A 24886-nucleotide genomic window follows, 5' to 3' on the forward strand; every position below is an offset into this window, starting at 1 on the left:
CTGAAGAATTGATGCTTTTGAACTGTGGTGCTGGAGAAGACTCTTGGAGAGTCCCTTGGACTGCAAGGAGATCCAACCAGTCAATCCTAAAGGAAATCAGTCCTGATTATTCATTGGAAGGACGGATGCTGAGCTGAAACTCCAATACTTTGGCCATCTGGTGCGAAGAACTGACTCATTGGAAAAGACCCTGATGCTGGGAAAGATTGAAGGCAGGTAGAAAAGGGGATGACAGACGATGAGATGGTTGGATGGCATCACTGACTCAATGGACATGAGTTTGAGTAAGCTCCAGGAGCTGGTGATGGACAGGGAAGCCTGGTAGGCTGCCGTCCATAGGGTCGCAGAGAGTCAGACATGACTGAGTGACTGAACAACAGACTTACTGATGAAAGGCATCACAGAAACAAAGCTGTTTAATGAGAAACAATGAGTGGAGGAAGCACAGCGATAGGTCAGGGAAGATATGTCTAATGACACAACCTTTGGGCTGAGACCTGAATGCCAAGGAGGAGCCAACTGTGCGAAGATTTGAGAAAATGTTTGAGGCAGAGGAAAAGCAAGTGCAGTTACTCTGAGTTAAGGAGGAGCTCAACTGTTCAGTCAGGGGAAAGGCAACTACTGTGGCTGAAATCTACAAAGAGGGAGAGTGGTTGCAGTTGGAGAGTGAGGGCAAGATCAGCCTTGGAGGGTGTGGTGGGGTATGGCGGGCTGACACGGTCTGACATCCTTCACCTCGGCTACAGTGTGGAGAAGAGACTGCAGGTGGGCAGGAATGGGAGCCGGGGGTACAATTCAGAGGCTGCTATCACCCAGAGAAGAAAGAGTAGGAGCTGGGACCTGCGTGGTGACAGCAGAGGCAGAGGGGAAAGGACAGATTTGGCAGGTAGGACCAACAGGGTGTGCATTTAGGTTGCAAACGGGGAGCAAAAACTACACACAACTAGGGACGGAGTTTGGGACCAAGGGTAAGAAAGTTCACGTTCAGGACAGTGGTTTACATACGGGGGCAGTGAGGGACAGAGCTCCCTGGAGCTGTATCTTTATTTTAGCTCGTAAAATAAATTTTAGTTCCTAAAACAAACAGAAAGCGTTCACTCACATTCAGTTGTAAACCACACTCGTTTTCAGTCACGTGGGCAAAATCACCAGAGAGAAGAAAGGGTGGCTGCTCTTTGTTCAGATTCCCTTGGATTAAGACATGAATTTTTACCCCTACCTCTGTTCCATGTCAACACCTTAGGCGAAGAAAATCACAACAGTGAATTCAAAGCTACTGAAGCTTTTCTCCTCAAGAGGAAAAAAATTCAACCAGGTATTTTCAGACATGTGACATCAGAAGTAGATATATCGCATTTTAAGGAAGGGAGGGAGGGACGGGTGGAGAGAGAGAACATGTTTTCTACTCGTTTCCTTCTATAAACTGCTTTCCCTTCCACCAACACCCACCAACCAATCGCCCTAGGAAAAGGAAGGAAACACCTCCATTTCCTAGGTAAATACGCCATTTCAGTCAATTTATTAACTTCTCAGGACTGGTGATTCTTTTTAAAGAAAAGTCTGCTCTGGCAACCAAAAAGGAGAAGTTGATGATACCAGCTTCCCTTTTTTGCAGTCATGTGTTAAGGTGCAAAAAGAGTGTTCTTCACCAGACTGTAGTTAAAAGAACTGCATTCATTCTCAAAAGAAACAAAAGGGCTCACACCACTATAGAGATTTTTATGTTTCATCTCAAAGTCCTAAGGACCTCCTGAGAATAAGAGCCAGGCGCCGATCCTTCTCAATAAACAAGGAAAGAAATCACAACAGAGAAACCAATAATATTTACTTCAAATCTAAACAAATCTGTGTTGGATCAACAGCTTTAATCTATAGGAGATATATGATTAAAAAAAATAAAACAATGAAGATTCAACATAAATCTTTTTTCAGTCACCTTCCCTTAATATTTATAATATGGGCTTCAGTTCACACATTTTACGCCCCCCTACAAAGTCCTGACTTCTCAAATCTTCTGGAACACATATGACATATCACGCATATTTTTTCTGCTAAGAAAACTTCTACACGTACACATTCATATTTTATAAAGTTACCAATGGATCTTTTTTTTGGTTCTTTTCCAAAGGCAAGCTTTAGCCACTCTCCAACTTCCTCTTTTAGATGATTCTTTAAACCAATACTCAAATGACAGAATTCTTATTAGCACTGGTAAGACTTACTGTAATATATATGTACAGTAAATTTTTACCTCAACAAATGTGTTTCGTGGTCAGCTGTGGTCATTTCTATCTATCAATTTCCTTCAACTCATAACTTAAGATAATTATGACATGATTCACTCCAGAATCCCTTGTGACTGCAATTCTCCCACCTCTTAATATTTAGAAATAATACATAGCTCTTAGTGGAATTCTAGTTCTAACTTACAGATAACTGTTTCCATTATGGGAATTTAAAAGCATGCACGAAGGGTCCAGATGTGGCAACTGGTTTCTTAATACCAAAGAGAAGAATCTCACATATGTTAGAAGAGCTCTCAGGACTTTTATTTTTTTACTTGGTTTAACCAATTTCACTTGGTTAAAATCATAGCCTGTTAAAGTTAGAACAGACCATAATCCAGCCCACAGAAAAAATATATAAGAAAATCATGCTCTGGAAGACTAGACAGCTTACTCAGGTCACACTGCTCTCTGGATCTGATTTCAGGAAATGTGCATGCATGCACACAGAGCTTGCCTAATTAGAAACTTTCCCTATTGTCTCATTGATTTTCCCCACTCAGCGAAATTCTGAAAAGTCTGGTTCTAATCAGGGAACTGCAATATAAATCACAATGGGACACAACCGTGGCTAAAATGGGTAAAATTTAAAAGACTGCAGATGTCAAATATTGGCAAGAATTTGGAGCAACATAAACGAATACAGTGGCTGGTGGGGCCACTACTTGGGTAACTGGTTTCCTGTATCGACTACAGTTGAGCATACACATTATCCTACGACACTGCAACCCAATTCCCAGACACAGACATGAAACAAAACAATGTACAAGAGTGCTCAGCATTGTTCATAAAAGGAAAAAAACAAAACAAAGCAAAAACACAGAAACACTCCAAACGTCCAGCAACAGTAGAAAGAAAAACTAGATATGGTATGTCTGAATACAGTAATGAAAACAAAGGACTGACAGCTACCTGTAACAATACAGATGCAACAATACTTAGAAAGTGCACAAACCTAATGGGAGAAAGAAGTTTAACATAAATTACTTGATTCCATTAGATAAAGTTAAGAACTAGGAAGGTTAATTGGTGACATTAGAAGTCAGGACGCTGGTGATCTATGGACAGTATGGATGGGCTCTAAGCATGAGAAGGTCTACAAGAGGCTGGCAATGTTCTACTTCCTGATGTGTGGTATTGTAACATAATTTACTGAGCTACACTAATAATTTCTATACAGTTCAGTTCAGTCGCTCAGTTGTGTCCGACTCTTCGCGACCCCATGAATTGCAGCACGCCAGGCCTCCCTGTCCATCACCAACTCCCGGAGTCCACCCAAACTCATGTCCATTGAGTCGGTGATGCCATCCAGCCATCTCATCCTCTGTCGTCCCCTTCTCCTCCTGCCCCCAATCCCTCCCAGCATCAGGGTCTTTTCCAATGAGTCAACTCTTCGCATGAGGTGGCCAAAGTATTGGAGTTTCAGCCTCAGCATCAGTCCTTCCAATGAATACCCAGGACTGATCTCCTTTAGAATGGACTGGTTGGATCTCCTTGCAGTCCAAGGGACTCTCAAGAGTCTTTTCCTTCACTACAGCTCAAAAGCATCAATTCTTCAGAGTTCAGCTTTCTTCACAGTCCAACTCTCACATCCATACATGACTACTGGAAAAACCACAGCCTTGACTAGACGGACCTTTGTTGTCAAAGTAATATCTCTGCTTTTTAATATGCTATCTAGGTTAGTTATAACTTTCCTTCCAAGGAGTAAGCATCTTTTAATTTCACCATCTGCCATGATTTTGGAGCCCCCAAAAATAAAGTCAGACACTGTTTCCACTGTTTCCCCATCTATTTCCCATGAAGGGATGGGACCAGATGCCATGATCTTTGTTTTCTGAATGTTGAGCTTTAAGCCAACTTTTTCACTCTCCTCTTTCACTTTCATCAAGAGACTTCTTAGTTCCTCTTCACTTTCTGCCATAAGGGTGGTGTCATCTGCATATCTGAGGTTATTGATATTTCTCCCAGCAATCTTGATTCCAGATTGTGCTTCTTCCAGCCCAGTGTTTCTATGATGTACTCTGCATATAGTTAAATAATTTCTATAACAACTCTCTCTATATACATGTGTGTGTATAAAATACTTCTATTTTTTAAAATTAAAAAAAGTCTTTAATTATGTGATGGGATGTCAATATATTTATCTGTTTCTTTCAAAAACATGCATTCTTTCTGTGTGTTCCATGTGTCCTGAGTCCTTCTCTGAATTGTGTGTGTTTGCACCAGGATGAAGGGGCCCTGTGAAACACCCTCTTCTGGTTCACCTCATATAGTAGGCTCAAGCCTTTTCAACCCACAGAGACTTGCTTATCCTTGTCCCGGATGTCACAGGTAGGATGTCCCAAACAAAATACAGATGTTAAAGGGTAAACGAGTGTATATCTCCCTTCCTCATTCTGTTAATGAAAATAGTACTGTTTAAAAAAATAACTTGAGAACTAAATCTAAAGTTTGAGAACTAAATCTAAGCATGTCTTTGACGCACTATGATCTTCTGGTCTTTGGATAACAATCGGTTTTATTTGTACGTCAACTTCAGTCTATTGGGAATGGTTGCCTAGAACACTGCACTAAGAAAGATTTAATTCCGTGTTAAGGCCAGAGATAGAGAATACTGTCAAAATGGAGCACAAACACCTTGCTGACTCACAGTCAACAGAACACTTTCTCCCTTAGGATAAAAACAGGTTCTTAATCATTTTAAATGCTCCACAGAGAAATCTCTAATAAAGTTCTAGTTTATTAAATCTATTTACTGCATATACTTAGAAAGTGATATTATTTTAACATAATTTAATTTCTAACATATTTTACATTTACATATTTAGAATATTTAAATATTTTATGCTTAATATAAATTATATTATTGTAATGTGGTTTAAATACATCATGAGTAAAGCAAATCAACAAGACTAGAGATTATTTGTAACAAAAAGTAGCTTAATAGGGAGGGAAAAAAAACCTACTTAAGTTTAAAAACATTTTGTTTCCTCTACCCTACATTTTGCAAAACAGGACTGCCAGAATACTGTTTTTAAAACTCACAAAATTCCAATTTTATGAAATGCTGTTTTGGGGTTCCTCCAAGAATTAAGCCTTTTGACTGCTATTTTTGGTATAAATTAAACCATACAACTCAATATTTTTTTTTTGGTATAAATTAAACCATACAATTTAGTATTTTATATGTTTTCATTGATCTTAATCAAAATTAATATGAAAATAAATTTTCCCACTGCAATCCTCAGGAAGACTTTAGCTTCAGTTGAATAGATGTACATATTCTAAATATGAGGATATTTCCTTACTTACAGCATCTTCTGATTTCTTCTGTAAAATTAGATAATTTGTACTGACACAAATTCAAAAGATGCAAATGTAGTGTGAAGAGAAGCACCTAAATGGGGTGCAAAGTATCATCTTATTCAATCACATTCAATATTATTAGCATTACCAGATGGGGGAAAAAGTGAACTGAAATTTCACACTTCTCCCTTTCACTTCCATGTGATTTCTGCAGAGCCCTTATCAGTAATGCACACTTGATGGTAGGTTAGATTTTTAGCAGTAACTTGCTCTACTGAAATCTAAACTTCCCATCATTTAAACATTTAATCTTAGAATTTAAAAAAGACAACCTTCCTCTGCTTCCCTGGTACACTCATTCTTTCAACTGTCAAAACTTCAAGAAGTTTACTTTCTCTTCTTTCCATAAACTTCTAACAGCTTTCTCTCTCACTACCTATCTGGTGCCTGTGCCTCCTATTTTGTTCAGAACTCAGAAACTTTCCATCTTTACCCATCAAATTTCGAGTCCACACCACACTTTGCAACAAATCTGCACGGTGGATAAAAAGGCAAACCACTTATCAGTGGTCCATTCCCCATAGTCTCTCACCTTCAAAGACAATTCTTTCACAAGTATACTCTCACCAGAATCTCCCTTGTATAGTAGGAAAAAAATGCACCTTTTCTTTGATCATCTTTGTATTTCTATGGTAGAATCTACTAGTTGCCTCCTAAATAATTGATTTATTTATCCCTTTTCTCTCAAATGGAGCAATCCCCATTTTTAGTGAGCGCACTGCAATCCAGCTAAAAGATGCTTTCGGCCTTCCTGGCAGTAGCCATGTGACTCTCAGTTCTGGTCAGTAATATACACAGAGGTGAGAGGGTGCTGGGAAGTCCCTTTAAGTGGAACAGGTCAGTCCTTCTGCCTCCTTTTCTCCATCTACACAAGGAACATGGATAGGACACTGCCTTTCTTTTTTTTTTTTTTGAATTTTCCAAATCTGTGAACCATCTTCTATTTAGTTAAATATATATATATATATTTTTTTACCTTTTGACCCCCTTGACTGATTTCTTCCACCCCTCACCCCTGACAACCACCAATCTGTTCTCCATATGCAGAAGTTTAGGGGTTGTTTGGTTTGAGTTTTTTTTTTTGTTTTTTTTTTTTTAATTTCACATGCAAGAAAGATCATACAGTAATTGCCCCCTTCTCTGACCTAATACAGTGCACTTGAGGTCTATCCATGTGGTCACAAATGGCAAGATTTCGGGTTTTTTTAATGGCTGAATAATGTTCCACTGTGTATATCTATCTATCCACCACATCATCTTTATCCATTCAGCCATCAATGGACACAGGTTGCTTCCATACCTTGGCTATTGTAAATAAAGCTGTAATGAACATGGGAGTGAGACACACTTTCAAGCTAGCATTTCTGTTTTCTTTGGATAAAAATCCAAATGTAGAACTGCTGGATCATATGGGAATCCCTGGCGGATCAAACGGTAAAGAATCTGCCTGCAATATGGGAGGCTAGGGTTTGATCTCTGGGTTGGGAAGATCCCGTGGAGGAGAAAATGGCAACCCACTCCAATATTATTGCCTGGAGAATGCCATAAACAGAGGAGCCTGGCAGGCTACAGCCCATGATGTCACAAAGCATTAGGTATGACTGAGTGACTAACACAACAGCACAGTGGTAACTTTACTTTTCATTTTTTGAGGAACCTCCAATACAGTTTTCCATAGTGGTAGCACCAATTTACATTCCCACAGACAGTGCATAAGGGTTCCCTTTTCTCCACATCCTCATCAACACCTGTTATTTCTTGTCTTTTTGGTTTCCTTTGCTATGCGGTTTAGTTTGATATAGTCCCACATATGTTTGCTTTTGTAGGTTTCACTTTTGTTGTCAAATTTAAAAAATCATTGCTGAGACCTATATGAAGGAGCCCACCACCTATGTTTTCTTCTAGGAGTTGTGTAGTTCAGGCCTTATGTTCAAGTCTATACCATTCTGAGTTAATTTTTGCATATTAGTGTAAGCTGGTGGTCCTGTTTCATTCTCTTCCATGTGTCTGTCCAGTTTTCCCAACACAATTTATTGAAGAGACTCCTTTTTGTACTGTATATTTTTGGCTTTATTGTAAATTAATTGATAATATATACATGGGTTTATTTCTGGACCCTCCATTCTTTTTCATTGACCTATGTGTCTGTTTTTAATACCAATACCATACTGTTTTAATTGCTATAGCTCTGTAATAGTTTGAAATCAGAGAGTGTGATTACTCCAGCTTTTTTTTTTTTCTCCCCAAGATTGTTTTGGTTATTCAGGATGTTTTGCAATATAAATGTTAAGATTGTTTATTCTATGAAAAATACCATCGTAATTTTGATAGGGATTACACTGAATTTGTAGATTACATTGGATAATATGGACATAATATTAAGTGTTCTTATCCATAAGCATGGAATAGCTCTCCATTTACATGTGTCTCCTTCAATTTCTTTTCTTAATGTCTGGTATTTTTCAATATATATCCCTGGTTAAATTTATTCCCTTCTGATACAATTGTAAATGGGATTTTCTTAATTTCTCTTTCTGATAATTTGTTTTTAGTGTATAGAAACACAACGGATTTTGAGTATTGATTTTATAACCTGCAACATCACTAAATTTGTTTATATTAGTTCTATATTTTATTAGTCATACTAGTTTTTTGATGGAGTCTTCAGGGTTTTCTATATATATTTATCATGTCATCTGCAAATAGTGAGTTTTACTTCTTCCTTTCCAATTTGGAAGTCTTCTATTTATTTTTCTTGCCTAATGCTCTGTCCAGGATTTCCAATACTTTTGAATGAAAATGGCAATAATGGGTATCCTTATGCTTGTTCCTGATCTTGGAGGAAAAGCTTTTTAGCTTTTCACCATTGAGTATGATGTTAGCTGCAGGCTTGTTACTATGGATGTTACTATGTTGAAGTAAGTTCCCTCCATACCCATCTTTGTTGAGAGTTTATCATAAATGGATGTTAAATTCCGTCAAATGTTTTTTCTCTATTTACTGAAACGATCATATGATTTTTATCCTTCATTTTGTTAATGCACTGTATGCATCACATGGTCTGATCTGCGGAGACTGAACCAGCTTTTCATCCCTGGAATATATCCAGGGATTTATTCTTTCAAAGTCACTAGTTTGCCAGATTCAATTCTCTGTTTTCATCTTATTCGATGTCTTGGCAACATTAGACACATGATGCCTCACCCATCCTTAAAACACTCTTTTTAATTTCCCCAGCAGAGACTGATTTTCTTCTTAACTTAATGGTCATTCCTTCCCTGACTATGCTGTTTTCTCCTTGCTTTCCCAACATCTACATTTTTTTTTTTAATGCTCCAGCCCTCTGAATTCTACTCCCTTCTATGTGATTATTTTAGATTTATAGTTTAAAATATCATTTGTATTCTGATGCCACTCTGGTCTCCAAACTCATGTATCTAAACTAGATGTTTGACACCTCCATTTAGATGTTTAAAAGACACCTCAAAATTTACTTGGCCAAAACAAAATTCTCCCACATCTCCTGAACTGTTGTTCTTCCCATCTTAGTACATACTCACCACCATCCACTTGGCTGCTCAATGCAAAAACCATGGCATCACCCAGATCTCCTCTCTCCCTCTCGCCCCCACCCCACCCCAAGCATTACAAGTCCTGCTGTCTGTGCCTCCACAGTACATCCAGCACTTCTCGCCACCTCCCCAGCTACCACTCTGGGGCAAGGCAACACCTCTCTCTTCAAAACCCTGCCATAGCCAGGGTGTCCTCTTTCTATTTCCTCAAAGTCTATTTACTAAGCAGCAGCCAAAGTAATCTTTCCAACGTGCAGATCTGATTCTGTCTCTTCCCTGCCTCTTGGACTGAAATCTAAGCTCCACAAGGCCTCACATGGCCTCCACAGCTCTAGGTGACCTGACTGGCCTCCTCTCCCAGTTCTGTCTCTTGCCACTCTTGCCTCAAGTGCTGTGCATCAGCCACACTGGATTTTTCTTTTTTTCCTGTTTTCTGAACACCCTAAGCTCTGGACTGCTTTTTAAAACTACCAGCTGTTAGTAGTTTTCCAGCTGTTAGCAGGCTTCCAACTAATTGCTCTTCCCCAGTATCTTCTCACTATCAGCCCCTCCTCTTCTGCATTCAGAGGATTCTCTAAGCTAAGGCAGCTTCTCCCTAATCACCTGCTCTCACATGACTCTCATTATTTTTTTTCCTTCATGGGAAATTAAGTTGCTCATTAATTAAAAAAAAAAAAAAAAAAAAACCACTGGTTTCTCCTCACACTGGAAACTACAGAACAGGACCGTTTGGATCTTGTTTACTGCTGGATACCCAGGGTCTTAAACAGTGACGAGCAAGCAGTTGGGGCTCAATAAATTATTTGCTGAATGAATAAAGACTTAATATCAAAACTTTAAAGTCACTCAGTCTGAACCATTATTCAGGTATCTAAAACTCTGAGTAACAGACCTGAGAAATATCTTACCACGATATGCTGCTCAGAACTGCACTGCTTCTGAGGTAGACAATTCTATCTCTTAACAACTAGGATTGCTCAAATGCCCTTACTCCTTCGTAAGCTGAAGACTGACTACTGTGGCTCTGTTCATCTGTGGAGAACTCTATGATCAAGCAGGTATATTCCTTGTGTTTCAGACAAGATAGTGCTTCAAATATCTGAAGGTGGTGACTGTACCTTCCCAGAGTTGAACAGTCCCAGTCTCTTTAACGGCTCTTCACAAGGCTATTAAAAACAAGAGTTTCGGGTCTTCTCTTCACCCTTCCACATACTCCAAGACTGCCCCAAACCACAATGTAGTCACATATTTAGCTATCAACCATGCCATGAGTATGCAACTCTGGTCCAATTTACCTCATAAACCGATCTCTTTCTGAGGGAGCTTGACCTAACTGAAGTTAACTCTATCTTCCTTCCAGTTCAAGCTCACACACCATTTCCCATCCATGCATCCTTCATACCACTAAGTGCACACTGCTTCTGTAATCTCTGGGCACTACAGTCATTCCCATCTTCTTCCCAGAATTCCTGACGCCATTTAGCTTTCCCAACATAAGATACCAATCCTATCCTATGGAAAAAGACCTCCTGGCCTCCCTTCTTGGATAAAGGTCCTGATTTTCCACATATGCAAATTAAAATTATAAACTCTCTTTATCTTCCCATAGGTAGCCTGAGGCAGACTAGCATTATTTCTAATCAGCAGCCAGGGAGCCACAGAAAGGAGAGGCCCTTTTAGTTAACTACAAGAACAGATCTGCAGCCAGAAGAGCAAGGTGGAGCCAACACTGGTGCCCCTGGACAAACTGGAACAACCGTCAGTGCACCGATCCTACGGACTCTCGGGGATAAGGTGGGACCTCCACGCTACTCCCTTCCTTGCTCCTCCAAGAACAGCCAAAGAAAACTAGAGTTACTCCAAATCGCAATATGAGTTACCTTACACTGCTGAGCATAGCAGCACTTTTTTAGAATCATCTGTAATCTAATTTACTCCCTTTGACTCCAAAACACACTAATATCTCACTTCAATCTTTCAGGTAGAGTAATAACTGTTGGGAAGTTAATGATTACAGAAACACAGTTGGTCATCTGAAAACATTTCAGATGTTCCAGTGTGTCAGCACTCTGGCAAACAGAGTAGCCTTAATGAAGTAGGCTGAAAAATACAACTATGTAGGTTAATATATCCTGAAAGAGTTTAGGTAAGTCTGGACGACCAAAATACTGATTGCAAAATGACTAGAATGATCCAGGTATAGGATTAGCTGTGATTCAGAAACAAAAAGTCAAATAAACCTATAGATCAGATCTGTGATTTTTAAAAAAAAAATTATTATATATACTCTGAGAAGTAATAATTCCTAACAATATGCCACATTAAACTAGTTTTCTAGTATTCCGTCTTTGACAAGTACAGCAAAGGATAATTTGTGGGGAATCGAGTTATCTTCTACATCTGCCTCAGGAGATAACAATACCCCTGCTTTAGTTCATCCCTGTCCTTAATAATATACTACACATTTACCCTGACAAAATTAACCTAAATCATATCCAGTCAGATTTTATTTTTAATAAACAAAAGTTCCTAAAATTTGAAAGTGCTTCCAAGTTCCAAAGCTAGGAGATTTCATCAGATCTCATCTAGAATCACATAGTTTTAAAGCAAACCTTGGTATCTACATCTGTAAATCTTTCATTAATGAACATTTATTAGCTGCCTAACACACTACAGAAAAATGCAGTTAAGTGTTATCTCTTCTAACGTAATTATTTCTTACATTCATTCTAAAGAGAATCTCTTCTTGGAGGAACACTAGTTGTCCATTTCTGAATCTCCACCAAGTTCTCATGAAGAACTGACAACAAATAGTGAAGTCAATTTAAAACTCAACTCACAGCATTGTGTGATCTTCTGGATGTTGGAAGAGATACGCTGGGCCAACTGGGCGGGGTCACCACCAACACCTGGAGTGTAAGACATGGTTGCTTTGCTTGTTCGCTAATTTCATCAGCTGTTGGTGAGCAGTGCAGTTTTCTCAGCAGTCACCTAAATAACATAAAAGAAAAGTCACATAGTTATACCTATTTTAAAGTTACTCCTTCAGTTCAGTTCAGTTGCTCAGTCATGTCCGACTCTTTGTGACCCCATGAATCGCCGCACGCCAGGCCTCCCTGTCCATCACCAACTCCCAGAGTTCACTCAAACTCACGTCCATCGAGTCGGTGATGCCATCCAGCCGTCTCATCCTCTGTCGTCCCCTTTTCTTCCTGCCCCCAATCCCTCCCAGCATCAGAGTCTTTTCCAGTGAGTCAACTCTTCGCATGAGGTGGCCAAAGTACTGGAGTTTCAGATACATTTTACAAATTTGATGTACCTAACAGGGTTGAAATTTAGCAAAGGAACTCTTCAAAGAGTAAAACTCACATGTTGATATTCTTAAAAATGGACTTTATAGGACAGAACTGAATTAAACATGTTAAAGAAAATAAGGTTCAAATTGTCCATTCCCTTTGGAAACATCTTTGATCTCGCAAAGGATGACTTAGCAAGTGCCTTTTCTGTGTATCATTTTAACCATTTGTATATTTCCTTCTTAACTAAACTGTGAGCAACTATAGGCCAGGGTCCACATACTATTTATGTTTCTTTCTCCAACATTTAAAATAATTCCTGGCAGAGAAGAGGAATTCAATTATGAATTATATGGCACACCCATTTCAGGCTTTCCCCAGAAATTTCATTTTATCTCATTTAACTTAACACAGGAACAGCTCACTAATGGGTCTCTGATTTTAATGGGAAAAAAGGTTCAATTTGAAAGAGCAGAGCCAAAAAGTTAAGAAAAAAGGAAATAAACCCTGTAAAAGGCCCATCACATGCACATTCCCCTGAAAGAGTAAGGAGAATTCTGCTGTGGAAGCCAGTATCTTAGAACAGGAAGCTAAGTGGGGCAGCTGCCACAGGAAGCAGGTAAAATGAAGGTCTGTTCTTCTTCAGTTCATACCACACATCAGTCATAGTTAGGGGAAAAGGATAAAAAGGAGTGTCCCTGTGGATAGGACTATGCACAGCAAAGAATTTCAACTACTCCTGAACTATCTTTTCATGGAGTATGCTCAGAACACTGTAAAGGTGCAGGCAGTCAGCATGCTAACTGACTCTGCTACACAGCCTACATTACATTAGGCCCTGGGGAGCTGCGAACAAGCAAACAAAACAATCAAGAGAAAGCATCTGCTTGAACCAGTTCAGTTCAGTCGCTCAGTTGTGTCCGACTCTTCGCAACCCCATGGACTGCAGCAGGCCAGGCCTCCCTGTCCATCACCAACTCCTGGAGTTTACTCAGACTCATGTCTGTTGAGATGGTGATGCCATCCAACCATCTCATCCTCTGTCATCCCCTTCTCCTCCCACCTTCAATCTTTCCCAGCATCAGGGTCTTTTCAAATGAGTCAGTTCTTCGCATCACGTGGCCCTAATATTGGAGTTTCAGCTTCAGCATCAGTCCTTCCAATGAATAATCAGGTCTGATTTCTTTTAGGATGGACTGGTTGGATCTCCTTGCTGTCCAGAGGATTCTCAAGAGTCTTCTCCAACACCACAGTTCAAAAGCATCAATTTTTCGGTGCTTAGCTTTCGTTATAGTCCAACTCTCATATCCATACATGACTACTGGAAAAACCATAGCTTTGACTAGACAAAGCTTTGCTGGCAAAGTAATATCTCTGCTTTTTAATATGCTGTCTAGGTTGGTCATAATCTTTGTTCCAAGGAGCAAGCATCTTTTAATTCATGGCTGCAGTCACCATCTGCAGTGATTTTGGAGCCCAGAAAAATAAAGTCTCTCCCTGTTTCCACTGTTTCCCCATCTATTTCCCATGAAGTGATGGGACCAGATGCCATGATCTTAGTTTTCTGAATGTTGAGTTTACAGCCAACTTTTTCACTGTCCTCTTTCACTTTTTCAAGAGGCTCTTTAGTTCTTCTTTGCTTTCTGCCATAAAAGTGGTGTCATCTGCATATCTGAGGTGATTTATATTTCTCCCAGCAATCTTGATTCCAGCTTGTGCTTCATCCAGCCCAGCGCTTCTCATGATGTACTCAGAATTTAGGCTAAATAAGCAGGGTGACAATATACAGCCTTGACGTACTCCTTTTCCTATTTGGAACCAGTCTGTTGTTCCATGTTCAGTTCTAACTGTTGCTTCCTGACCTGTATACAGGTTTCTCAAGAGGCAGGTCAGGTGGTCTGGTATTCCCATCACTTTCACAATTTTCCACAGTTTGTTGTGATCCACACAGTCAAAGGCTTTGGTATAGTCAATAAAGCAGAAGTAGACATTTTTCTGGAACTCTCTTGCTTTTTCGATGATCCAGTGGATGTTGGCAATTTGATATCTGGTTCCTCTGCCTTTTTAAGTCCAGCTTGAACATATGGAAGTTCACAGTTCACGTACTGTTGAAGCCTAGCTTGGAGAATTTTGAGCATTATTTTACTAGTGTGTGAGTGAAGTGAAAGTTGCTCAGTTGTGTCCGACTCTTTGCGACCCCATAGGCTATACAGTCCATGGAATTCTCCAAGCAAGAATACTGGAGTGGGTAGCCTATCCCTTCTCCAGGATTAGCGTGTGAGATGAGTACAATTGTGCGGTAGTTTGAGCATTCTTTGGCACTGCCTTTCTTTGGAATTGGAATGAAGATGGTAAGAATACACAGAAGAACTATACAGAAAAGATCTTCATGACCCAGGTAATCATGATGGTGTGATCACTCACCTAGAGCCAGACGTCCTGGAATGTGAAGTCAAGTGGGCCTCAAAAAGCATCACTATAAACAAAGCTAATGGAGGTGATGAATTCCACTTGAGCTATTTCAAATTCTAAAAGATGATGCTGTGAAAGTGCTGCACTCAATATGCCAGCAAATTTGGAAAACTCAGCAGTGGCCACAGGACTGGAAAAGGCCAGTTTTCATTCCAATTCCAAAGAAAGGCAATACCAAAGAATGCTCAAATCAAGTCTGCCATTTACAAGAATGATAAAGTTAATAATATAAAACAATGAAAGCAATACAAGCCTGCCCTCTTCTGTGACATTAGTTTTAGGGGGCAGCAAGGATGGGCAGCTTTAGAACCAGAATCCTGGAACTGAATCCTATCTCTGCTGGTGGGTGGGTTGATCAGTAGAAAGTCATGTGTTGGGCAAAAGTGATGGGGATAGGGAAAAGGAAACATGACTATCACTCTTCTCTAAAAAGAATTTATGAAACTCAGGTGTAAGACTTGGATACCTGAGTATGACTATATGAAAAACAACAAAGGCAAAGACATGAAGCTGAGGCAGACAGACCCAGATCCCGTGGACAGCATGAAGGCAGTGTGTCAGTTACCAAAGGAAGGGGAAATCTACCGTCAACCCTGGATCAGATGCGTCATGGTCGGGTAAGCAGGAGATGACTCAGAGAAGGAAAAGGTGCAATGGCCTAACATTTACTGCACATCTGTGAAATGAAAAGCATTTCACATAGACTGTCTAATTTAATTTTCAAGTTCTCCCCTTTAGGTAGTGACAAATAAACCTGGCTTTACCAATGAGCAAACTGTGGCATATGAAGATTAAGTAACTGGAAAGGTACCCCAAACGACCCAGTAGGCAGAGGTGGGATTCAATTCCAGGGTTCTGATTCTAACACTACCTGTCCTTGCTGCTGCTGCTGCTAAGTCGCTTCAGTCATGTCTGACTGTGTGACCCCACAGACGGCAGCCCACCAGGCTCCCCCGTCCCTGGGATTCTCCAAGCAAGAGCACTAGAGTGGGTTGCCATTTCCTTCTCCAATGCATGAAAGTGAAAAGTGAAAGTGAAGTCGCTCAGTCGTGTCTCTTAGCGACCCCATGGACACTCCGTCCATGGGATTTTCCAGGCAAGAGTACTGGAGTGGGGTGCCATTGCCTGCTCCGCTACCTGTCCCTGCTGCCCCATAAAACTGATGTCACAGAAGAGGGTGGGCTCTGGATGCTAGGTTTGGTTTGAATATGTTGCAAGAAGAACCCACTGGAGATTTCTGGTAATCAGGAGGGAAGAGACCACAAGGAAATACGTGTCTTTGATCTAATGGTTGGTGCTGGTAGGAAGTACAACAGTGGAACGGCTGTGACAGAAAAAACAGTACTGGGGCCATGCTTGTGCTCTGCTGTGTCGAGGCCACACTTGAATCCCTGGGAGGTTTTAGATGCTCTCCATTCTCTCTCCCTGATTGACAGGTCCAGTTTCTCTATTCTGAGCCCTTTGGACTTCACTAAGTAATTGAAAGAGACCCAAAACCAATTTCACAAAAGGGTAAATCAAACTTCTACTCAAACAGTAGAACCACTGCAGCAGGGCAGCAGGAATAAGATTACTCCCAGGTAGCCTTGGACTTGGGCTTGCAGCCACCTGAAGAGCTGAGGACCCAACCTACACTGGATCTGGGATTCAGCGAGATCAACACTATCCCAAGTTGCCTACAAAACACCAACTAGATCTTTAAAATTTGCATCTTTTTTCCCCCAATAAGAACTTGGGGGTTGAAAAGGGCTTCCCTGATGGTTCAGTGAGTAAAGATTCTACCTGCCAATGCAAGAGACACAGGAAATGCGGGTTTAATCCCTGGGTCAGGAAGATTACCTGGAGAAGGAAATGGTAACCCACTCCAGTATTCTTGCCTGAATGCGATGAACAGAGGTGCCTAGTGGACTGCAGTCCAAAGAGCTGGATGAAACTGAGCACAACAGCTTTACTTAGATACAATTCACAGAGCATACACTCACCCATTTAAAGTGCACTATCCAATGGTGTCTTTAAACACTCATAATAAAAAGTTGTGCAACCACGACATCACTGCTAGAACATTTCCTTACCCCGCAAATAAAGCTGATACCCATTAGCAGTGACTCCCCATTTCTGAACAAGTTCCTAAGCTGCAGGCCACCACTCATCTATTTTATGTCTTTACAGGCTTGCCAGTTCTGTACATTTCATATTAAAGGAAACATACAATGTGTTCTTTTTGTGACTGATTTCTTTTTCTCAGCATGTTTTCAAGGCCCATTCATGTTGCAGCATGTATCGATTCTTCCCTCCTGTTCACTGCTGCTGCTGTTGTTAAGTTGCTTCAGTTGTGTCAGATTCTGTGCTACCCCACAGACTGCAGCCCACCAGGCTCCCCTGTCCCTGGGATTCTCGAGCCAAGAACATTGGAGTGGGTTACCATTGCCTTCTCCTCCCTGTTCACTGCCAAATAATATTTTACTGTACAGACAGGGGCAACGTCCTCCTGGCTCACTGATATCCTTCTTTCTCCTTTCCCTCTATCAACTAGGCTCACGGCCTACACAAACACACTTGATGAGAACATGCTCCTCTTTCTTCTTTATGTACTCTCTTGGGGGTGCTCTTCCGTCCACACACAAACAAATGAGTCTCACATCCACGTCTCCAAGTCACACTCTTCACTCTCTGTAGTGTCTCTATGTCTTTGAAGCTGCAGGAACTCACTAACTGCCTTTCAGCTGCCAGTGGCACTGGCAAAAATGGGAAGTCTCTACTTTGAGGAAGACACTTAACATTTGGGCCTGCGGCCAGGATCCAAATGAGATAATGCACATCCAGGGACCAAGAGCTTTCCTACTCCACACAGAAGAAAGGAAAGCTCCGCTCTTGCATCTGCAGGAGCAACATCAACAGATCATAACCACCTTCCCTGCCTCAGGACCACCTGACCACAGGATTAGCTGAGGCCCGCTTTCTCCCCCAGAGTGGGGAGTATGATCACTGAGTCCCATGGACTGCCACTTCATGGTAGCATTAACCTTAACCCTCAAGACTCAATAAGCCTAGGATAAGCCTTCCCACTATTTTCTTTTATGGTCTCCTTTTCTGCTCTTTAGAGAATCAACCAAATAGCTACAAACTACCAGTGTTCCTCATCCCTTTACTCAAGCGCCTGCATTTGAGGAAGCTCTGCTGGTGAGACAACTAAGCGTCATTCATCCAAAAGGGCCGCCACTGCTGGACTGGCTGCATTTCCTCAGAGGAAGGGCGAAGTGCTGAGTCTCTTGGCTCAGTGCTGAGCTAAGAATGAAAAGAAACTGTGATCGATGGAAGGGAAGGAAAAACTCAACAAGATTATCGCTAACATGATTTTCTAAGCATTGTGTTTAGGACTTCCATGTTTATTTTCTCAGTTGATTCTTCCATCAAGCCTACGGAGATAGGTACGACAATAATTATGATTTTTTACACGAAGAAACTGAGGCATAATGAGAATAAGCAACACACTTAATGTAAGAAAAGAACTAAAATTTGAAACTAAATCTTAAAGCCTACTATATTTTTAAAACACAAAACCATGTTGTTGCTGCCCTGTACAACAAAATTAAGGACAGGTGAGCCCACTCAATTCAGAAACACCAAATTTACCACCTTTCTGCAGACCCTGTATGACATCTGGCTAAACTCAAGGAAGATGGGGAAATAGGCCTGGGGTGACTTCATGATGAATCAAGGTAACACGGCTGCATAGCTTCCTTATCTTCTCTTATTCTGCTCATCTGCTCATCAGTTCAGTTCAGTTCAGTTCAGTTGCTCAGTCGTGTTTGACTCTTTGCAACCCCATGAATCGCAGCACGCTAGGCCTCCCTGTCCATCACCAACTCCCGGAGTTCACTCAGATTCACATCCATTGAGTCAGTGATGCCATGCAGCCATCTCATCCTCTGTCGTCCCCTTCTCCTCCTGCCCTCAACCCCTCCTAGCATCAGAGTCTTTTCCAAGGAGTCAACTCTTCGCATGAGGTGGCCAAAGCTCATAGTGATATCTAAAAGACAACAGTGATTGGCTCTCCTGATGATGAGCTATGAGAAATAAAGGATCCAAACAACCAACTATATTATAAAATACATAGAAATACATACACAGGTAACTATAAACTGATTTAAAAGTGTATGATCTTTGCACACAGGCTACATCAACCAAGTTATTCTGAGGTCTGCTTTTCATGTTCACTCTCCATCCAGCACGTAGCCCAGAGCTAAAATGCACCAAAGAACTCACGCTGTATACTTCTGAAAGGCCATTCAGAATTCCTAGTTTTATGGCTCAGAATAACTGTACCTCATTATCTAAACTAGCACTATCAAGTGTTCGCACATGTGTGGCCACTGGCTTGGACAGCTCACGGATGGAACATTTCCATTTCAGCAAAGTTCTGCTGAACAGTGTTCACCAAACATCTCAAAAATTAGCATTGTATGAGGATATATAAACATTACAAAGGGAAAGATGGGAAGAGAGGATCAAAGTGCAATATTTGTACTGAGAATCTTAAGACTGTTTCTAAAGAGCACAAATAAAAGAACAAAGGGGATTTTTAAAAGGAATCTTGAGCATCAAACATTATTCCTAGTTACTACAGGATGCAGTGCAGAATTCTTAAAATTCCCATTAACATAAAGGTCATGCTCTGTAAATTCAGTGTGGATAAAGCAATAGAAATAGTTTATAGTCAGCTTTACTTTCTTAACAGTGAGCATCAGCAGTACTTTCCTCCAACCTGTGCTCCAAAAATAAGCTCCCAGAAGGGCAGGTTTATTTTGTTTGTTTTTGGTGGTTTTTTTTTTTTTTGGTCTACTGCATAGACTGCTCTACTTTAAGTATCTGTATATATAATAAATGCTTAATAAATATTTGTAAAATAAATGTACCTATTTCCTAAGAACACATACCCAGTCTGAGGGTTAATATAACCACTGCCAAGACAGTGAACTCAAGGGCTTTCTTTCAGATCCAGGATGTCCCAGGCTTATCGCTGACTTGGGCCACTGCTCCACGGTATTTCCTCTCCCTGGAGGGCTCATCCCATGGCCCCCGCCTCCTCCCTCGGTGACTTGCTCTTTTTCTCCCAGGAAGTCGCGTCACATGGCTGGAGAAGTATTCTACAGTTACTGTGATCTGAAGTGCGAAGTCACCATTCTGCCACTCTGCTGATTTAACCTACTGCATCACAGTGCTAAACATCATTTAAAATGATCTAGTCAGTACATCATTTATTGTCTATTCCTACCTCCGGAATATGGAGATGAGAGAGGCAAGTCTGCCAGTCTTGTGGAATTCACAAGTGCTGGGGCCACAGGAGATGTTCCACAGATGTGAGGGTCATCACTCTACTACAAGCATGAGCACTGTCAACATAAGCTGCACGAACTGCATTTGTTAGCTCAGCTCCTCCATCCGTTAAATTATCATACAACTCGGTTTGGTCCACAATACCAAGAATTATTTTTCACTCTTTCATGCACTAAGCTTTCAAATTTAATGGAATTACAGCAAACTTTACTCAGACTTACTGCAGGTGTTCTATACGATTTATTTTTTAACCAGCAGCCCCTGGCTAAAGTTTGAGATCATAATCAAAATTCAGACTGATTTTGAGATCAGGAACAGCAGAAGTAAGATATCTGAAGAAAAATGTACATGTTACTGAGTTAACATGGTATCATGTTAACTTCTTCAGAAAATCTGAACTAAAGCATAATTCTTAACCAGTCAAAAGTCTGGGACAAACTTCTCAAAGCAGCCTGCAAAGCAGAGGCCTGTCCACATCACAACACACAGTTTAACACTGCTATAAGTCTCTGCCCTGGGCGGGTGGGGGCGGTGATCAGGACAACTCCTGAAGAAACGTTCACTCCAATATCACTGAACAGCACAGCATTTCATAACCATTTTCTTTTCTTCCAGATGCTGTGCAAGCTTTAATGATATATAATTATGGTCAGAATATGTTGATCTGAATTAAACAAAATTTAGCATGTGTCTACAAGAGCCAAGCAAATGTAAGAAACTTGAGAGGGAAAAAAATACACAGCATATGACTGGAAGGGCATTTTTTTCTTTTGTCTGAATTTAAGGAAAGTAACAACCTAAAAAACAAGAGGGGCGGGGTAGGGAGGCATCCTGGTATATTTTCTGTACCTGCAAAGGGCTTTCTGCAAGCCAATTAAGGGCAGGTACTCAGATGGTAAAGAATCTGCCTACAATGCAGGAGACGTGGGTTCGATCCCTGGGTCGGGCAGATCCCCTGGAGAAGGGAATGGCAACCCACTTCAGTATTCCTGCCTGGAAAATTCCACGGACAGAGGAGCCTGACGGGCTAGAGTTCGTGGGGTCGCACAAGAGTCGGACACGAAAGAGCGACTAACACTTTCCTGCACTGAAAAGATCAAAGAAAGGCTGCATGTCAAACTCCTTGCCAAACCGAAAACCAACCACGATGAGCCTTCGAATAAACAGACGGCTCCTTTACTACAGAAATATATGTCTTCAGTTGTTCTGTATTCGAGAGGAGAACTTTAAAGCGCGTTTTCTAAATCTGTGCGTTAAAAAGAGGAAGAGGTCAACTGGTGTCCAGCCCCAGGCAGAAGCAGAATTCCAGAGCTGGGCCGGAGCGGCTACGGCACCAGCCCCGCCCCGGAGCGCGCAGCCCGCCGGTGCGCCTGAGCGAGCGCGGCCGGGGCGGCCGGGGGCGGAGGCGAGGCTAGAGCGCAGCCGGCGCTGGGCGGGCCGGGCTGGCAGGGCCGGCGGGACCCGCCTGATCGGGCGGCGCACCCGCGCCAGCCGGCGGGGCGTGGGGAGCAGCGAGATCTCGGGACAGGGTTAGCGCCGGCCCTCCGACTCCCGAGAGCCTGCCGCAAAGCGCAGGGGCGGCGGCCACCTGACAACGCGCACAAAAAACAAGGTGGCGCGGCAGCCACGGGGACACGCGCTTTCGGGGCGCCCCGCCAGAGACACCCCCTCCCGAGGCTCCTCTTACCCCGACCTCCTCGGCTTCCTTCTCCTTCTTTGGCCGCGGGGACCCAAGGGCCCCTGAGCCCCCAGCTACGATTCTCAGCTGATGGGTGGTGGCGCTGGAACGCCCATTGCGCATGCCCGCAATACCACCCAGGGAAGGAGGCGGGGCTTTCTCCCCTCTCATTGGCCAGTGGAGTTGAGTGACGGCGGCCTTCCCCGCCCACTCTGGTTCTAAGCTAAGGAACAGGGGTTTCTGCAAAATCACACAGTACACAGGAGGTGTTCTTTGAGGTCTCAAGTGCGGATGGCGAACGCCCTAGTTTGCGTGTAAAAAACAAAAAGAGGGAATGGAGAGCTGCTGTTTTCTTTATCTGGTGATTTCGGCCTCCCTAGACTTCAGGCCGTATCATCAACTCATGCCTTACCTTGTTTCCCAACACTTAACTCTACAGTAGACCGTATTCGCAAGTCCATTAAAAAAATGCAAACGTATAAATATGCAGTTCTTGCAGTTCTAACAGGAACAATGAAGGAATAAACGAAGAGTAATTTCCTTGTGCTCTCTTAGACAAGTTTTCATAGCATCCTTGAAAGGCAGGATGTAGTTTTCCCAGGATTTGAAGTGAACAGAGAATGTTCTTATGATAAATATTCAAATATAAAGTAATCGTTAGATAAAAAGCATCAGTTGCTTCAGGTGAAAGAAATACCAAATTAATTAATGAGGTCTTTACTGGGGCTTCTCAGGCGCTGTAGTAGTAAAGAATCTGCCTGCCAATGTAGGAGACACAAGAGACGCAGGTTCGATCCCTGGGTTGGGAAGATCCCCTGGAATAGAAAGTGGCAACCCACTCCAGTATTCTTGCCTGGAAGATTCCATGAACAGAGGAGCATGGTGGGCTACAGTCCATGGGACTACAAAGAGTTGGACCCAACTGAGCACAAAGCACATATTTGTCTTTATTAAGGCAACAGTATTTTCTGAAAGGATCATCAGGACATCAAAATCCAGATAAACTAAAGTGGAAAAGAAATCTAAAGCCAGAATACTTTGAATTGTTACCACCCAAACAAATTTTTGGAGAAGGAAACGGCAACCTACTCCCGTATTCTTGTCTTGAGAATTTCAAGGACAGAGGAGCCTGGCAGGCTACAGTCTATGGAATACAGGGAGCTGGACATGACTGAGGGACTAATAGTTTCACTTTCACTTTAGGAGCAAATTTTAGGTTGTTTGTAATTATGCATACAAATGTACTTAAGTGAGAGGTCACTCAAGGATAAGAAATATAAGAGGCTCTCTATTTATTTTTCATTTTTCTCCTTTAAATACAGAAATGGGAACAAGAAATATTTTATTTTTTTAAAAAATTTTTGGTTATGCTGCATCTTTGTTGCACCACTCAGGCTTTCTCTGGTTGCCCCATGCATGTGGGATCCTAGTTCCCTAAGCAGGGATCAAGCCCACATCCCCTGCAATGAAAGGCAGATTCTCAACCGCTGGACCACCAGGAAAGTCCCCAAGAAATATTTTCTAGTTCTCATTTTTCCTGAAGAATACTGTGGTGTAAGTGTGACAATAGGCAGCAACTTATACTTTCACTCTGTTAGAAAAAGATGGGCAGGATTGTCAGACAAAACGCACACACCCGCATCTAAAGGAGCAGCATGATTCAGCTAGAGCCGATTGTGGACTTTTAGGAACATTGGCCCAATATAATCAAATTATCAGCTTTGTTGAGATATAGTGGAAATTCTGATTTTTTGCGAAAATTTTTTCCCAGTATTCTTAACCTTTTTATAAAACATTCTGTAATCAAATAAAATATGTATTTCAGCCTTTGTAATAGATGATAATTTCAGCCATCGAGTATTAAAGCTGGAGAAAGCCTAACAGAAAAGCTAGCTCTATTTCCCCATTTGACAGATGAAAAAAATCTGAAACCCAAAGAAGCATCATCAAAATTACACAAATAATTATGAGAAGCACAGGTCCAGGTAACCTAATTCAGCATCTTGATTTCTTCCTTTATTTCATTCAGCAAATACTCACTGATGCTCTGCCCTGTGCTAGGTGCTGTGTGAGGCACTGCAAATCTCAAAATGAGGAGGATACAGTATTTTCCCTCAAGGAGTGAGATCTTTCCCAGAACACTGCAAGAGATGCTGTGATAAAGATTTGTACACAGCACCAAGGGAGCCCAGAGATGAGGATCACTTACCGGGACAGGGACCATTCCAAAAAAGGAAGAGTTACTAGAATCTTGAAAAATGTGTAAGAGTTTACTGGGGAGACAAGATGGGAAAGGACATTCCACTCAAAAGGAAGAACACATAAAACATAAAATCATAGGCAAGTGTAAACTCTCAGGGATCTCTTATGACTTTAATTAGATAAAGCAAAGTGGGTGGAATGGAGGGGCATGAGACTAGAAAGTCAAATGGAATTTACATAATGAAAACCTGCATATCATGTTACATGAATACCTAATAGGAGTTAAAGTATGAAAGCAAAGGTGTGATGTACTCATAATTCCATCGTATGAAGACGACTTTGCAGAATGGGGGAAAATAAAGAGAAATAGTGAGAGGAGCTTCCCAGATGGCGCAGTGGTAAAGAATCCACCTACCTAACAGAGTTTTGCCAAGAGAATGCACTGGTCATAGCAAACACCCTCTTCCAACATCACAAGAGAGGACTCTACATATGGACGTCACCAGATGATCAACACCGAAATCAGATTGATTATGTTCTTTACAGCCAAAGATGGAGAAGCTCTATACAGTCAGCAAAAAGTCTGGGAGCTGACTGTGGTGTAGATCATGAATTCCTTATTGCCAAAACAGACTTATATTGAAGTTCAGTTCAGTTCAGTTCAGTAGCTCAATT

At 41.5% G+C, this 24886-nt stretch overlaps 1 protein-coding gene across 2 annotated transcripts in view; it reads right to left on the minus strand.

The window, feature by feature from the left end:
• The window catches only part of STX7 (syntaxin 7), a 56729-nt gene extending 34589 nt beyond the window's left edge, over positions 1-22140 (minus strand). The window contains exons 1-2 of one of the 2 annotated variants that reach the window (XM_027551573.1): positions 22019-22140; positions 12067-12217 (exon numbers count right to left, since the gene is read on the minus strand). In XM_027551573.1, the coding sequence (XP_027407374.1) occupies positions 12067-12151 (85 nt within the window). In that variant the 5' untranslated portion in view covers positions 12152-12217; positions 22019-22140. The remainder of the gene's footprint in view (positions 1-12066; positions 12218-22018) is intronic. The other variant, XM_027551575.1, reaches the window with a different exon arrangement.
• Between the last annotated feature and the right edge of the window lie 2746 nt (positions 22141-24886).

Source organism: Bos indicus x Bos taurus, chromosome 9 (assembly GCF_003369695.1).
Source record: "Bos indicus x Bos taurus breed Angus x Brahman F1 hybrid chromosome 9, Bos_hybrid_MaternalHap_v2.0, whole genome shotgun sequence".
Taxonomy (NCBI): domain Eukaryota; kingdom Metazoa; phylum Chordata; class Mammalia; order Artiodactyla; family Bovidae; genus Bos; species Bos indicus x Bos taurus.